Genomic DNA, 15684 nt, shown 5'->3' on the forward strand with positions numbered 1-15684 from the left:
TCAAATAAAGATCCCCTCAACCCCCTCCTTTTTTTTGCCTTCTTCCTTCCTCTTCCTTCACGTATTATTTTCGCTGTTTGTCGTATTGGAGGAACGCGGTACACAGTTGGTAAAGCTGTTTTCTGTCTGGTTTCCTTTTCTCGTTATATATTTATTTATATATATATGTACACACAGACACAGACATATATATCTATATATAGATGAATATATGTGTACGCGCGTGTGGAGGACCACTCAAACGGAATGAGGAATGAGGGGTGGGGGGTGGGGGGAGGGCTGGGAATTACTGTTGATCGGGATGGTGCAATAGAAAGTTTAGCAGAGACGCAGCAGCGTATGAGAAAAGAAAAACAAGGGATGAACGGTGTTTAACGCGAGGAAGAAAAGGGGTGTGGGGGTGTAGGGGGAGGGGGGGGGGAGGAGGAGGACGGAAGAGGAAGACAGCTGCGATTTACTTCCTCTTGAGTACTATGCGTGATTCCTTGTGCTGTCCGTTCCTCTCTTTGCGCAGCAGCACGACCGAGCGGGGCGAAGTTGACAATTCTGAGTTTTCCCCCTTGCCTCTCTCTTGCGCCTGTAGGAGTCCAGTTACAGTGTTGTGTGTGATTCAGCGGTGAAAAGGGGGCTACGGACTCACTTTTCTGGCTCTTGGTGAAAAAGAAAAAAAAAAGAGAGATGAGTGGGTGGGATGGGAGATGGGGAGGAGAAAGGGAGGTGCGGGGGGAGGGGGGCTCTCTGGAATGGTGTACGAAGGGGGTGAGGTGCAAAACGAAAAAGAAAAAAAAAGGAGTGCGTATGTAAAAATGCGTAGAGTTGAGGCAGCACTCCGTACTCAACGAGTGTGTAGGGAAGAAACACACACACACACACACACACGGAGAATTGGGTCTGCGGGGAGGGAAGAAAAAAAATATCCCTGAAAGGGGGGGAGGGATTGTGTGTGTGTGTGTGTGTGTGTGTGTGGGACGGGGGCGCGAGGAGAAGCGCAGTACAAAAGGAATTGAAGCGGTACACCTAAAATATAAAAAGCCCAAGAAAAAAGGGAGAAAATGCGTACACACACACACACGCACGGGGGGTGAGTGAAAAGACACGCACTGGGAAATAAAAGCGAATACACCTTTACATATATATATATAAAGAGCGTGTCTCGGCAAATGTGGTGAAGAGCAGAAGACGATGAAGGGAGAGATATCCAACAGTGCGGAAATAGTGAAAGCCTGCTTACAGCGTGCCCACGCAATACAAGAGCTGAGTGTAGAAGATGTGGGTGCTACTGATTTCTTCTTGGATACACGAGAGAGTCAGAGCTAGCAAGGTCGAAGGATGAGAGAAACAAACGACGATCTACAACAAGTGACGATGATCTACGCAATAGCAGAGAGAAAAAAAAATACCACGTGCGTTTTTTGTTTGTTTATGGGGCGAGAAAGGGGAAGGGGGAGACGGGGGGGGGGGCAGTAAGTCCTGACGAGAAATATGGGCGACTCCTGTATTCAGCGGTCTCTGAAACTAAGGTCTTGTTGCCTCCTCGTTAATCCTCGATCAAGCCTGCTGGATCCTCTCGCGTACGTACCTGGGTTGACTAGCTTCCTTCCTCACCTCCACGCTTCGTCCTCGTTACTGTATCCTGTTGAATTGTGAAAAGATGTCTCCCTCTTCTTCTGCCGAGGGGAGGGGGGGGTCTCTCTCTCTCTCTGTCGTCCAAATTCTTCGGTGCTTCGTCTTGATGCTCGTGTTTGTGTCGTATTGTTTTTTTGTTTTTTTGAAAAAATTTTCCCACCCCTCTCTTCGGTATTGGGCTCTCTCACAACGTTCTTTGCTTCGATGGAGTGAACGCGCGAGTAGCAGAAATAGTCAAGAGGAAAACGTGAATGGATCACAGCGGGGAAAGAGGAAGCGAAAGCGGTGATGTGGCGCCTCGGGGCGATGAATCGGTGAGTGGAGCTAGTAAGAATGCACAGAAAAAATGTAGGCAATGGGCTGCTGCTGCTGCCGAGTGTGTGCTGTTGGCAAAGCGTGGAGAGTGCAGGGGAGGGGCAACTTAATCAAATCAATTCTTTCTTCTGCATGGAAGGATGCTCTCTCTCTCTCTCGACTTCTTTCTCGCGTAGGGGAATCCAGAAAATTTGGGGATGAGAGTTTGTATGCACATTACATACACACGGAGGCACGGGAGGGCAGGGAAATTTGCGAGAGAGAAAGGTGATGGCACAAGAAACAGAAAGGGTGACGAAGACGGGGACGCAACACCTCTGCTTTGGGGGGGGGGGGAGACCGAGAGCTTACGTCTCTAATCAACCTCGATAATGTGATTATACCTGTCCCTTGTGCAACACGGCTTTGGGAAAAAAAATTCACCTCAGTATGGCCGCCAGTAGTCTCCCCAGATGGTCTACGCTCTTATTCTCCCAGTCACACTGGCAAGGTGCGCAAGGCACAAGCGAGCAGGCAATAAAAGGTGGAAACGTCTTCACACGCTTTCCCGTTTTTCCAGTCGTTGTTTTTTTTTATATTTCGATTTGCACTCAGGTGCCGATCGTAGAAAAAAATGTCTGTGTGTGTGTGTGTGTGTGCATACGAATCCCTTGTCTGTGCACGGGATGCACGGCATGGGACCATCATAGGAAAGGGGTGGAAACGCAAAACACAAGGGAGGTTGTGAGGAATAGGAAGAGGGAGTTGAGTTTCCTATACACACGGGTACAGGGCTTGTGGTTCATGTAGCGACGAAGGACGCCGATTCCCACACGTCTTTGCGAGCTGATGTAGCCCAGATCTTGCCTTCTCTTTGCCGCATAGAATTCACGACAAGGTCGAAAAAAGGTAGTACCACGTGTCCTACACGGAAACACACATAAAGGGCGCTGGGGTAATATTGGGGATCACCTGTCTGCTGCTCTCGCCTATTCTTTGCCCCCCCCCATTACTTGGGCATGCACACAACGTGGGTGCGGAAAGACAATGGCGGCAAGACCAGCTTCAATCCGGTGATGTGCGGTGGGGGGAGAGTAAAAATACTCCGAGATGCCCCTCGACGTGATCCAGCGTACGTACCCGCACACGCGTCTCATCTTTTCCTTTCAAATTTGTGAGGCACATATACATACGTATTTCTTTTGTTGTGCGTATTTCTCCCTCAGGAGAGAATTCTCACCGTGTTTCCTCCTTTTTTTTGGTTGTTGTTGTTGTTGTTGTTCGAGGGAGGGGGCAAAGCGATGACGGTAGCGCTCGTAAAATGGCGCCTGTACAAAACGCATCACCTTGGGTTCGGCAAAACGAGGAGAGAGCCCAGCGCAGCATGGAGGAGGAACAAGGGTGTGGTATAACGGGGGGGGGGGATATTGTGAAAAATTAAAAAAAGCGGTACCCTCTTTCCATCAGCTCACACATGTACACACCGGGAGCTCACATCTCCATCGTCCCTTCTTTCTTCCTCCCACCCCTTCTTGTGCGACTCCTCCCCACGGTCGCGTCAGAATTCATGCGTAAGGGATATCAAAAGCTGAGAAGAGAAAGAGAAAAGGCGAGAGATGCATTACACGGTCACACAAACAAACAAAATAATACCACACACACACACACACATTCAAAGCAGCGTGACGGAGCGAGAAGAAGTGGAAGAGGGGTGGGTGAAGAAGCGTAGGGTGGTTGGGGGGGGGGGGGGAACAGGAGGGGAGCACCGAAAACAAAGCAAGGGCACATCAAGTGGTTGTGTCTTTCTCTGTCTTTCTCCTCCTCTTTTTCATCTTCCTAATGAGATTTTCTCGCATTAAAACAGGGAGAAGGGCCAAAAGCACTGGGGCTAAAACGTTCGCGCTGTTTTTAGTCGCCCGCCTCACGACGCCACGCCGCGCGCTCTTTTCCCTTTTTTGCACTCCCCCACCCTTCCCACGACCACAGCACCGTTCCAGCCTCGCCACAACTGCCAGAGGTCATTTCGCAAGGCAGTACGCGCAAAATCGAGAGAGTCGCGGAAGACCAGGATCTCACTCTGCATCAGATGCATCGTCGCCGGATGCTGAATCATGGCCATTTGCCTTCCCCTCGAGGTCCATCCACGTACTCTCCACCTTCTTGGCCAATCTCACCAAAATCTGCTGCGTTTTCGGCTTCACCTTTGTCAAGCACCTGTCCTTGTCAATCCGCTTCGACAGTCGAATGGAGAAGCACTTCGTGCGAGTCTTCCCGGATCTGTCCGCAGTGACAAATTCGACTTTGAGAGATTTGTCCTTGAAGGTTGCTTCAACAGAGCTCCCGTCCAGTGTTTCCCCCTCCAGCGCAACGGTGTCAATGTACACCGACACAAACTTGTCCTCATCGCACCAGCTGTATTTGGAAACAGACATCGTCGGCACAGCAGGCGCAGCCACAGTCGCCGCATCGTCCTTGGAAACGAGCTGTGGCGTTGGCATTGGAGCGACATCTCCAACCTTTGCTCGCTCCTTTTCGTGACCGTGCCAATAGTAATATGAATTTGCCTGCTTCTTCGAGGTGACCGCGGCAGCAGCCTGCACCGAGTCAGACGTGACCTCTTGTTCTTCAGCCGACATGTCTGCGCTTAGTCGTGGGAATGGAGAGAGGGGACAAAGGAGTCGACGAGAAAAAAAAGAAAAATAAACCCGGTGTTTGCGTATGCCGGGTGTGGAGAGGAGTGGAAGAGGTAGCGTGTGTGTATTTTGGGGTGGGGGGGGGGGGGGCAAGCAAAAAATGAAAAGCAACGGTGTGCCTGTGTGTATGTGTCTTGTGGATGAAGCTAGTGGGTGATAGAGGAGAGAGAGAAGTCGGAAGGGAAAGATGATGGCAGAAAGTTCTTGACGCGGTATAACAACAGAGTGAGCGAATGTGCAAGTCGGTGTGCGAATGGCAATGATTTGGGGAGGGGGGGCGATATTGGGGAATCGCGAGAGGAGGAGTTGGACAAGAAAAAAAGAGAGAGAGGGGTCAAAGATATCTGAAAGGACAGGTGCCGGAGGTAGCCTAGGGTACCTTTGATAAGAAGACAAACGACATGACTGGCGCACATGCGAGTGTGCCGCAGAGTAGATGCTGCGACCTGTAGTGGGGGGGGGGGGGGGGGGGAGCTGGGGATCTGCCTTCGAGCACCTATCTTCTTCTCTCACTTGGTGCTACCTCAAGATGAGTATGTAAAGAAAGTGGTCGCTGGGGCCGCGTAGGGTTACCCCCCTTGGTGACGCACAAAGGTCAAGGCACGAATTGGGATCATAATTTCCAAACTATCGTTTCGAACCCCTTCCGTGACGTTAAGTGACCTCTCCTCCTTACAGTGCACCTGGAAGCGTGTGGGATGAGCCGCGATCCCCCATTTTACCAGTCCCCCTTTTTTTCCTCTTCTCCCTTCATGTTGTTTCCTCAGCAACACAGCGAGTACACATCATTACATACACACGTCTCCCGAAATAGCGAGCGCGCCCAGCCTCGTCAAAACAATGATGAAAGCACCTAAGCGTAGAACCAAGCACAGCAGATGAGCGTGATGTCCTCTGAGAGGGCAATTAGTGATTAGCCCACTGAACCCCCCCCTTTCTTGCGGACCAGTACTGAAGCGGTGTGAAGAAAAAAGAAATAAATATATATATATATATGAGGAGTGGTATCACTCGGCGATGTGCAACTCTTTCAATGGAACAGTGCTGCCGACGCACACATCCGCTGCAAAAAAAAAAGTAGCCTTTTGTGTGCATCCTTGTATACGTTAATATACACATGTATATGTATATGTATATATATATATATACACTGTTTAGAGATGGAGACTAGTACAAATGTGAGAGTGTTCACCAATCATCATCCCAATTATCGCCTTCTTCGAGGCGCACTGAGCGCCTTGATTGCTTCGCTGCAGAAGAGGGGGTTGTGAGGACCATCTGCTGGTAAGCACGTGGTGATCCCACCGCGCCAGCGGTGGGATTCAAGACGGCGCTATACGGACTGCTCACAGTGCCCCTATTGCCTGGAGATGCACAAGAGGAGAGCGCGGAGACGGGCGTTGCTACGGCAGGCGCCGCTCGAGCTAGTGGCGACTTTTTCCTTAAACTCATTCCACCTGATCGACGACCCTGATTGGCAGTGGGGGTTTCTGTGACAGCGCGCTCTCCAGCACGGGGGAGCGGCGTAGAAGGTGGCGTGCGCTTTTTGGGCACCATCCCCACATTCCGCTGCGCTAATGGCGTAGTCTCTGCGTGTGGGGTGGCGTGGGGCAGGCAAGACGAGTTGGAGGGGCTGGTGCCGCTCCAACTGAGCCGATGTTCGGAGGAGTTCACGTGCAGTCTACACGCATCCATGTTCACCTCCTCGAAGTCATCGTCATCCCCCCATCCATCATCTCCGTTAACTGCGGGTGCCCGATGACCTGTGGCACCATGGCTCCTGGCAGTGTTGGGTGCAGCTGAAGCTATCAAGTGCGCCGCCAGCACAAAATCTCCGTACATTATTGCCCAGGCTTCTTGCGCATTTCTCGATATTTTCGCCCGTTCGACTCCCTCGTGAGGTTGTACTATGCCCAAAACCTTCGCCCCCAGCTGTTCCTCCGCTGCGGCCTCGCGTGCCAGACGCTCCTCCTCGGCGATGCGCTCGAGTCGTGCCTGCTCCTCTGCGGCTATGCGCTCGAGTCGTGCCTGCTCCTCCGCTGCGGCCTCGCGTGCCAGACGCTCCTCCTCGGCGATGCGCTCGAGTCGTGCCTGCTCTTCCGCTGCGGCCTCGCGTGCCAGACGCTCCTCCTCGGCGATGCGCTCGAGTCGTGCCTGCTCTTCCGCTGCGGCCTCGCGTGCCACACGCTCTTCCTCGGCGATGCGCTCGAGTCGTGCCTGCTCCTCCGCTGCAGCCTCGCGTGCCAGACGCTCCTCCTCGGCGATGCGCTCGAGTCGTGCCTGCTCTTCCGCTGCGGCCTCGCGTGCCAGACGCTCCTCCTCGGCGATGCGCTCGAGTCGTGCCTGCTCTTCCGCTGCGGCGTCGCGTGCCACACGCTCTTCCTCGGCGATGCGCTCGAGGCGTGCCTGCTCCTCCGCTGCGGCCTCGCGTGCCAGACGCTCCTCCTCGGCGATGCGCTCGAGTCGTGCCTGCTCCTCCGCTGCGGCCTCGCGTGCCAGACGCTCCTCTGCGGCTATGCGCTCGAGGCGTGCCTGCTCCTCTGCGGCTATGCGCTCGAGTCGTGCCTGCTCCTCCTGTGCGGCCTCGCGTGCCAGACGCTCCTCCTCGGCGATGCGCTCGAGTCGTGCCTGCTCCTCCTCTGCGGCCTCGCGTGCCAGACGCTCCTCCTCGGCGATGCGCTCGAGTCGTGCCTGCTCCTCCGCTGCGGCCTCGCGTGCCAGACGCTCCTCCTCGGCGATGCGCTCGAGTCGTGCCTGCTCTTCCGCTGCGGCCTCGCGTGCCAGACGCTCCTCCTCGGCGATGCGCTCGAGTCGTGCCTGCTCTTCCGCTGCGGCCTCGCGTGCCACACGCTCTTCCTCGGCGATGCGCTCGAGTCGTGCCTGCTCCTCCGCTGCGGCCTCGCGTGCCAGACGCTCCTCCTCGGCGATGCGCTCGAGGCGTGCCTGCTCCTCTGCGGCTATGCGTTCGAGGCGTGCCTGCTCCTCTGCGGCTATGCGTTCGAGGCGTGCCTGCTCCTCTGCGGCTATGCGCTCGAGTCGTGCCTGCTCCTCCGCTGCGGCCTCGCGTGCCAGACGCTCCTCCTCGGCGATGCGCTCGAGTCGTGCCTGCTCCTCCGCTGCGGCCTCGCGTGCCAGACGCTCCTCCTCGGCTATGCGCTCGAGGCGTGCCTGCTCCTCCGCGGCTATGCGTTCGAGGCGTGCCAGACGCTCCTCCTCGGCTATGCGTTCGAGGCGTGCCTGCTCCTCCCTGCGGCTATGCGCTCGAGTCGTGCCTGCTCCTCCGCTGCTGGCGCTCGCGTGCCAGACGCTCCTCCTCGGCGATGCGCTCGAGTCGTGCCTGCTCCTCCGCTGCGGCCTCGCGTGCCAGACGCTCCTCCTCGGCGATGCGCTCGAGTCGTGCCTGCTCCTCCGCTGCGGCCTCGCGTGCCAGACGCTCTTCCTCGGCTATGCGCTCGAGGCGTGCCTGCTCCTCTGCGGCTATGCGTTCGAGGCGTGCCTGCTCCTCCTCGGCTATGCGTTCGAGGCGTGCCTGCTCCTCTGCGGCTATGCGCTCGAGTCGTGCCTGCTCCTCCGCTGCGGCCTCGCGTGCCAGACGCTCCTCCTCGGCTATGCGCTCGAGTCGTGCCTGCTCCTCCGCTGCGGCCTCGCGTGCCAGACGCTCCTCCTCGGCGATGCGCTCGAGTCGTGCCTGCTCCTCCGCTGCGGCCTCGCGTGCCAGACGCTCTTCCTCGGCTATGCGCTCGAGGCGTGCCTGCTCCTCTGCGGCTATGCGTTCGAGGCGTGCCTGCTCCTCCGCTGCGGCCTATGCGCTGCGAGGCGTGCCTGCTCCTCTGCGGCTATGCGCTCGAGTCGTGCCTGCTCCTCCGCTGCGGCCTCGCGTGCCAGACGCTCCTCCTCGGCTATGCGCTCGAGTCGTGCCTGCTCCTCCGCTGCGGCCTCGCGTGCCAGACGCTCCTCCTCGGCGATGCGCTCGAGTCGTGCCTGCTCCTCCGCTGCGGCCTCGCGTGCCAGACGCTCCTCCTCGGCGATGCGCTCGAGTCGTGCCTGCTCCTCCGCTGCGGCCTCGCGTGCCAGACGCTCCTCCTCGGCTATGCGCTCGAGTCGTGCCTGCTCCTCCGCTGCGGCCTCGCGTGCCAGACGCTCCTCCTCGGCTATGCGCTCGAGGCGTGCCTGCTCCTCCGCTGCGGCCTCGCGTGCCAGACGCTCCTCCTCAGCGATGCGCTCGAGTCGTGCCTGCTCCTCCGCTGCGGCCTCGCGTGCCAGACGCTCCTCCTCGGCTATGCGCTCGAGTCGTGCCTGCTCCTCCGCTGCGGCCTCGCGTGCCAGACGCTCTTCCTCGGCGATGCGCTCGAGTCGTGCCTGCTCTTCCGCGAGATGCAGCTGTTCTGAAAAGGCTGGCAGAGGATGAGGAGGTTCCAGGAATGAAGGGGTGCTGCGGTTTCCAAGCGAAGGAGCTGCGTTCGAGTGAGTATTCGGCTCGGGAGAAGTGGTCGATGACAGAGAAACGGAACTGGGTTTTTCAGTGTGAGCGGAATCGAGATGGGGCACAGTAGGGACTACACTCTTCTCCGAATCCGTGTCACACGCTGGAGTAAGCGGCGCGGTGAGGTGGTCATTCAGAGCCGACGACGCAGAAGCAACAGCTGAGACGCCTACGTCTCTTGGCTGGACCTTGTCATTGGCGGGGTACGTTGAGGGAAAGGATTTCAGCAAATCGTAGCGCTCGTCTTCTAGAAGGCGGCCGCGAGCCGCAACCGCAGCCATTGGCGCTGTGCTAGAATGCCGTATCTTCTCAATTCTCTCGTATACCGTCCTCACCGTCTCGACGTGCGCCGGTGTGGTGGTGGCGGCGTCTGTGAAGCGATCTTTCATTAAATTCTGACAAACAAGGAGGCGGCGGTTCACCGTGTGATCCCACCATTTATAGCACCCGAGGTAGTCCGTCGTGTGCGCGATCTGCTCCTCAACGCCAAGGCTCAAGAGGAAGTTGGCCTCGTCGAGCGCTTGACGAGCGCAATCGCTGGTCTGTGAAACGGCATCAACGAGCAGCTCCAAAAGGTCTTCATCTGGGAGAGAGGCGCATGCGTCTGCTGTTAAGGAAAAAAGCTTTGGGGTGGCGTCCTCCCGAAGCGGGGCGGCGCTGTCGAGAGCCTGAGTAAAAAGTTTGGTGGCCGTCTGGTCAAGCTTGTGCCATACGCGGAACACCCCGGCCGTCAGCTGATCAAGCGTCTGCTCAAGGCCTTTTTCTTCTACATTCGTAGTGGGAGGGGTTGAAGTGGTGGCTGCGGCGGCGCTCCTGGCGTGGTTTGCAGTAGGGGGGGGAGCAACTACGTGCCGCAGCGACTCCCGAACATTATTCAAGAAACCCCACATGTCCCTGACTGAGCTGAAATGCTGCCCTTTACAAGAACGACTACTTGTCGCTGGTCTACTCGTGTGTGTGTGTGTGTGTGTATTGGGGAGGGGGTGAGCGGCTCACCACCAGAGATTTATCACCAGCGTGTACGAGAAAGGGGTTGTTTGTGAGTGCACGTCGACGAATTATGAAGAGAGGATATCAGAAATGAAGAATCCCTCTTGCACGACTTTGGAATTCATGTCCGCATGGGTAACGTACAGTGCGGGGTAGAAAAAAAAAGTGTGAGTGTGTGTGGAGAGGGGGAGGGAGGGAGGGAAGGGGGGAGGAAGGCGGGGATCGAAAGAAACGTGGGAGAGTATTTGACGTATATTCGACCGCTAGACTGGGTCAAGAACGCAGTATTTTCCATTGGAGAAGAATTTCCCCTTCCCTCTTCTCAAACTCACGTGTATATATATATATATATATAGATATAGATATACTCACACACACGCACGCACGCATGCGGTGAATTGTAGGAGGTGTTTTCTGCTTGCTTTGTATCGCCTCTCTTTCTTTTGTTTTAAAGTGAGGTGGCGGCGACGATTGACCGCTCGAAAAAAACAATCACACAACAACAAAGTAAGAAGAATAACACGAACAACGCGTACGTGTCCCCTTAATGCATTCACGGAGGCAAGCTTACCAATCTACAGCGCTACACCCACACAAGCACTGCAGCAGACGCATGATGCACCCTGTGAATATAAATGCGAACACCCTTGGCTGCGCGTACATCATTCCTCCTCCACATGGCCTGCACAAGCCCCTTCCCCCCTCCCAAAACACCGAGTTTCACCGCGACATCACTTATGCAGGGTACATGTTGTGCTTGTACCGCGCATCTGTCCTATGCAGAGGGTGAACTTTCACGTCTCCCTTCATCTGCGTGTACTTTCCGTGTGGATACTCGCCAGGTGGCTGTGCGAGCTGTACTGGCATGGCAGGGCCGCGTAGGTATGGCAAGGCGTAGTATCTCTCCATCTCACGTGTTCGAAGAATGCCAAGTTGGTGTTGCTCGGTGCGGTAGGATTTGCGCGTGTTCTGAGCAACAATGTCTCGACAAACCAGCTCCAAGTGCTGCAACACTCCCAGCGGAACAGCGTCCATGGCGTTGCGGTGCCACCACGTGTACAATGCCTCTTGCATAGTCACCACGTCAGCGATGGTGCGTACGCCGGATTTCTGCGCGATATGTTCCAGGTATGACTGCAGCGCCTCGCGCGACCAGCACCGCGCAGTGTATTGATAAATGAATGGAGCGGTGTAAAACAGTGGGAAGTGCGATGGTGTCTCGTACTCCTGGCCGACTTCCACATAGTAATCCCACTCCGGTGCACCATTGTTGGCTGAAGCGCTGGCGGCCGACACAGTGCGGCGACAAACGCTGTCCTGGTGAAAGCGCACAGGGTCGTCAGTCCAGCGAGCCCACGGCCAGTGCCGGTAATGATTGCGGTTGCGCATGCGATTGTGCCACTCAACGCCACTGCGGGGGTCCCAGGTGTTGCTGTACTCCTCTGGCATCTTGTTCGCAAGCGGCGAGCGGACGTGCGCGTTCTTGGGAGCCAGATAGCGGGCCTTCCGGCGACGATGGGCGTACACCATAACTCGATTCATGTACCCCTTGGCCGTTGAGGCCAAGGTAATGGGGGTGGTGCTCAGCATGATGGCTGCTGCTGACTCTCTGTCACAGGGAAGGGGAGGAGCTTGGCAACAAGCAAAATAAGAGCAGTGCGCTGTCGCACCCGAAAACGCGGGCACACACACACTATACACTCACAAGAGTGCCACTCTTTTGAATGTTACGGCGGCGAGAAGAGAACGAGATGTTGTCGATGGAGAAGGTGAAGCATACTTTGAAGAGTCGAAGATTACAGCAGCCGTCAGTGCAGAGGTGCGCCATCTGTGGTCAGCATCAACGTTTAGGAGGGGGTCATGGAGTGGGAGAGGGGGGGGGGATTGAGGGAAGAGCGCATGACAAAACTAAAAGAGAAACGGTCTTCCCGACACAAATGACCCTTGCTGGCGCTTGCTTCATACGAGTATGATTCACACGATCCGAATCACCGGGGCTGTGCATACGCTGGTAATCGGAAAGACGATGGCCGCAGCGTCTGTTATCCGTTATCGCCCCTCTCCCCCCCCCCCTCCTCAAACTAAAAAAAAAGTCTTAATGGACAAGGGAACGGAAGCACACACCCACACACACGAATAGTCTTCTGCAGAGGGGATACGCCACTTCCCCACCCACTTCTCCTCCTCTCTCGCATCACTGCTCAGATGTTAATCAGCAATTTCGCTACATTTGAATCGGAGCAATTGCCATGAAAAGGGAGAGGGAGGGAGTCCCCGGTGTTTTTTTTTTTGGCTACGTGCCACTATAACATGTGTTGGGCAGCGGTCAATGGCGAAGCAAAGGGGTCAGGAAAAAAAAAAGAATGAGGGAATGCAAAGGGATAAGCGCAGCTGCCGCCATCCCCTCCGCAGTCACAACTTCTGATCTTCCGTCGATAAGATTGACAAATCAGAGGAGAAAATATCGATTCCGTTATTATCGATCGCAGCGCATACCTCCCACCCCCTCCCCCGTCATCGAGAGGAGAGAGGTCAAAGCAACACATGTCAAAGGTGAATTGCTGGGCATCTTTGATGCGCGATCCTGGGCAATTCACTCACTTTATGGAAGAGCCGTTGCGATCCCAAATCAGTCGAAACAAAAAGGAGATACCACAACAAACGAAGAGGAAAAAAAAACTGCGCGTGTAACCCCCTCCCCTCCCTCCCCTCAACTCGATCAGAGTCGCCGAAAAAAAAAATAAGGGGGAGGGGGAAGGAAGAAGGGGAGAAGGGGGGAACGGTGGCGGCACAGAGTAGAAACACCGCAAAGACAACCACACACACGCACACACACGCGCGCGCAATGAGCAGGGGGGGGGGGACAGCGGCCAGTATCCACTCTGACATTTACCGCTACCAGATCACCTTCCTCCCTCCCACACCCCGCTATTCGGTATTTCACGCCAGGGACCGCCTCCACGGTCGCGGACCGCGCGTCGCAGGGTGGGAGGGATCCTGGCCTACCCCAAACCCTTCCCGCAAGAGCACCTGGCATACAAAGCTTACAACAAAGCCCGTTGTCGCATACGAAGCGGTACGTTTGTGTATATCCCAGAGCCACCAGTGTCGATGAGTTCTAAGTGACCATATTTGCTGAGCATTCAAGAACCCGTCGGACTCATCCACCACTTCCGTGTCGATGGGCGGACTCGGCGTGTACCCATCCTGGAGAGGGCCGCTGTGGCAACGGTCACCTAGCATCTGAGGAGGTGTATTGTTGGTGATGCAGGGGATGTAACTCTTCTGGCCTCGCGCGTTTCCAAGCGTAGTCAGACCGATTACCTTGGCCATAATCAAGTAAGGCCGCCGAATAAACTTGGGCAACCGAGTCGCGTACGCACCCGACAAGAACTTGAAGATCCCCTCGAGTACAACTCCAGCAACGAGGGATGAGACCTCCTTGCTCACGACAACGATGACGATGCACACAACCCACTGAAGAAGAAAACTGAGGGAGAGGACTTCGTCTAAAATCTGATCCGGCTTCGGGCGCGCCGCCAACGTGCCATAGATCGAGTAGAACTCCCAGAAACCAATCGTAGCGCCAATCATTACACCAGCAAAGCGAAGGCTATCAACGTAGCACGGACATGGGTCATGCGGGGTGGCGTGTGCTACGGAGAGAAGATGCAGAGTGGCGTACGCAAACGCATACCCCCACCATGGCGTTTCTGACCGCTCTAGGATGTAGGCCTCCCACCGATCAAGGAAGGCCTCGTGAAGTAGAATCGCAAGGAGAGCCACTAGCCAGCCACCAATGAGGTCACCGATCCAGTGCATGCCGAGGTAAACGCGTGAAAAACTGACATTCACAAAGTAGAAAGCAGACACCAGCCAGCACAGGAAGGCATGATCAGGAAAGACGCGCACCAGCTGTGTATAGAGAACGAACGAGAAGACGGTGCAATGGCAAGAGTGGGTGCTTGGGAATCCGTACTCGTTGTCGTGGGTGCTGCGCTTACCGTGCAGTTGCAGGGGTGGACAAGGCGGACGTGGGCAGCACGCAAAGTCTTTCAGGGTGCCGGTCACGTACTGCCCCATGCATAGCAGTGACGCAATCTGCACACCGAGGAGCGGCATACCGATCCACACAACCGTCGGGATACAAAGTATATAGAACTCGGCCTCACCCGTGAGACTCCACAACTGAAAGTACTGCACGAATACTCCCTGGAGTGGACCAAACATGTGTTGTGCCTTCTCGATCCATCGCACCTGCGTGCCGTTACAGTAGCGAGAGAGATACCAATCGCGAAACGTTACGGATCTCTGCGGGCGGCACCACTGCCCGACGCGGGTGCGCAGGGTGGGTGACACTGTCGCCACTGCGCTTGAACTTGCTGCTAGAGTCGAGATATGCGTTGGAATGGTGGAGCTCGACGCGGCGGCGCGGCTGTCGAAGGGTGCGACCTTAAGGAAGGCACGAGAGTCGACCACTGAGGAGAACGAGCGGCTGTCCCCCTCCTCGACAGGTGTTTCCTCTGCGAGATGCAACGCCCTTGGCTTCCATGCTTCGTCATTAGTCTCGGTGTGCGCCGGGCGGCTGCCGCTGCGCAGAGAGAGCCCGCCGTGGTTGTTCATGTATGTGTACCACGGCACCGTCTCCGAGTCACCTTTGACGGCGTCATTACTGTCACTCTCAGTACAGAGGGCTGTAGTCGGGGCGCCTTCGTGAAATGAATTTGTGTGAGTAAAAGACATCATCGTCGACTGTCGCGATGCCACTGGAGCCAAGTTTTGGTGAGGGCAGTGGTGAGCGAGGGAGATGACAGACGGATGCCGTTGCCAGCGTTTGCTGGTGTCCACTTCTCGCCTAGACAGCAAAGCGTGCAACGCGTCAGCACGTGCACCAGCACTCGGATGGGAAGGCACACTCGCGCGTAAAATAATGTCTCGATCCCCGCAGCAGTGAAAATACGATAAAAAGAATGCAGGAGTAGTTCATTTGGAATGACAAAGGCGGGGGGGCTACAATAAGAAAAATATCACACAACCCCTCACTGATAAATATACGCGCATATATATATATATATATATATGTGCGTGGAATATGCCCAGCGATGACACAAGAAAAAAAAAAGCTGCAAGACCACAGGAGCGAGAGGAGCGTGACTCAAACTACCACGATATTCAAACTGTGTGGAATGATAATTGTTCGTTTATAAACCTCACGTACCAGAAGAAGTATACGCGGGTTCACTGACAGGAGCCTAAACCCATACAATATAAATATGCGTGTGTGTGTGTGCGCGCATGATGGGGATGCGTAACATGTAGACATGTACGCCCACAGGAAAATGAGGCCCAGAGAGCGTGCGAGTACACAACGTTAAACGTATGCAAGCTGAGAAGAAGTCATAGGTGTCATGGCACAACGGCCACAGACAGCAAGAGAAACCCGAGAACCAAAATGAGCGAAGAGAAGAGGGACGAGGACCATAATGGGGACACAAAAGGCTGAGGAGGAGAGGTTACGGCCTTCTCACTTCCCTCTGCACAACTGCCGTGGCATCGGGTGAATACGACAACGTAGGGCGTTGCCTTCCTCTCCTCTCT

At 55.5% G+C, this 15684-nt stretch overlaps 4 protein-coding genes across 4 annotated transcripts; all 4 read right to left on the reverse strand.

The window, feature by feature from the left end:
* Positions 1 to 3992: 3992 nt before the first annotated feature.
* JKF63_02588 (uncharacterized protein) lies at positions 3993 to 4556 on the reverse strand (the record flags this gene model as incomplete). The annotated part of the gene is made up of 1 exon (XM_067898613.1): positions 3993 to 4556. One exon carries the CDS (start codon positions 4554 to 4556, stop codon positions 3993 to 3995), a length of 564 nt encoding a protein of 187 aa, XP_067754770.1.
* Positions 4557 to 5801: 1245 nt separating this feature from the next.
* On the reverse strand, positions 5802 to 9986 carry JKF63_02589 (uncharacterized protein; the record flags this gene model as incomplete). The annotated part of the gene is made up of 3 exons (XM_067898614.1): positions 5802 to 6506; positions 6867 to 7729; positions 8828 to 9986. The coding sequence occupies 3 exons, from the start codon at positions 9984 to 9986 to the stop codon at positions 5802 to 5804; spliced, it is 2727 nt and encodes a 908-aa protein (XP_067754771.1).
* Positions 9987 to 10821: 835 nt separating this feature from the next.
* On the reverse strand, positions 10822 to 11676 carry JKF63_02590 (uncharacterized protein; the record flags this gene model as incomplete). Its single annotated transcript, XM_067898615.1, has 1 exon — positions 10822 to 11676. One exon carries the CDS (start codon positions 11674 to 11676, stop codon positions 10822 to 10824), a length of 855 nt encoding a protein of 284 aa, XP_067754772.1.
* A 1350-nt stretch (positions 11677 to 13026) lies between these two features.
* JKF63_02591 (uncharacterized protein) lies at positions 13027 to 14832 on the reverse strand (the record flags this gene model as incomplete). Its single annotated transcript, XM_067898616.1, has 1 exon — positions 13027 to 14832. One exon carries the CDS (start codon positions 14830 to 14832, stop codon positions 13027 to 13029), a length of 1806 nt encoding a protein of 601 aa, XP_067754773.1.
* Between the last annotated feature and the right edge of the window lie 852 nt (positions 14833 to 15684).

This window comes from Porcisia hertigi, chromosome 32 (genome assembly GCF_017918235.1).
Source record: "Porcisia hertigi strain C119 chromosome 32, whole genome shotgun sequence".
NCBI lineage: Eukaryota > Euglenozoa > Kinetoplastea > Trypanosomatida > Trypanosomatidae > Porcisia > Porcisia hertigi.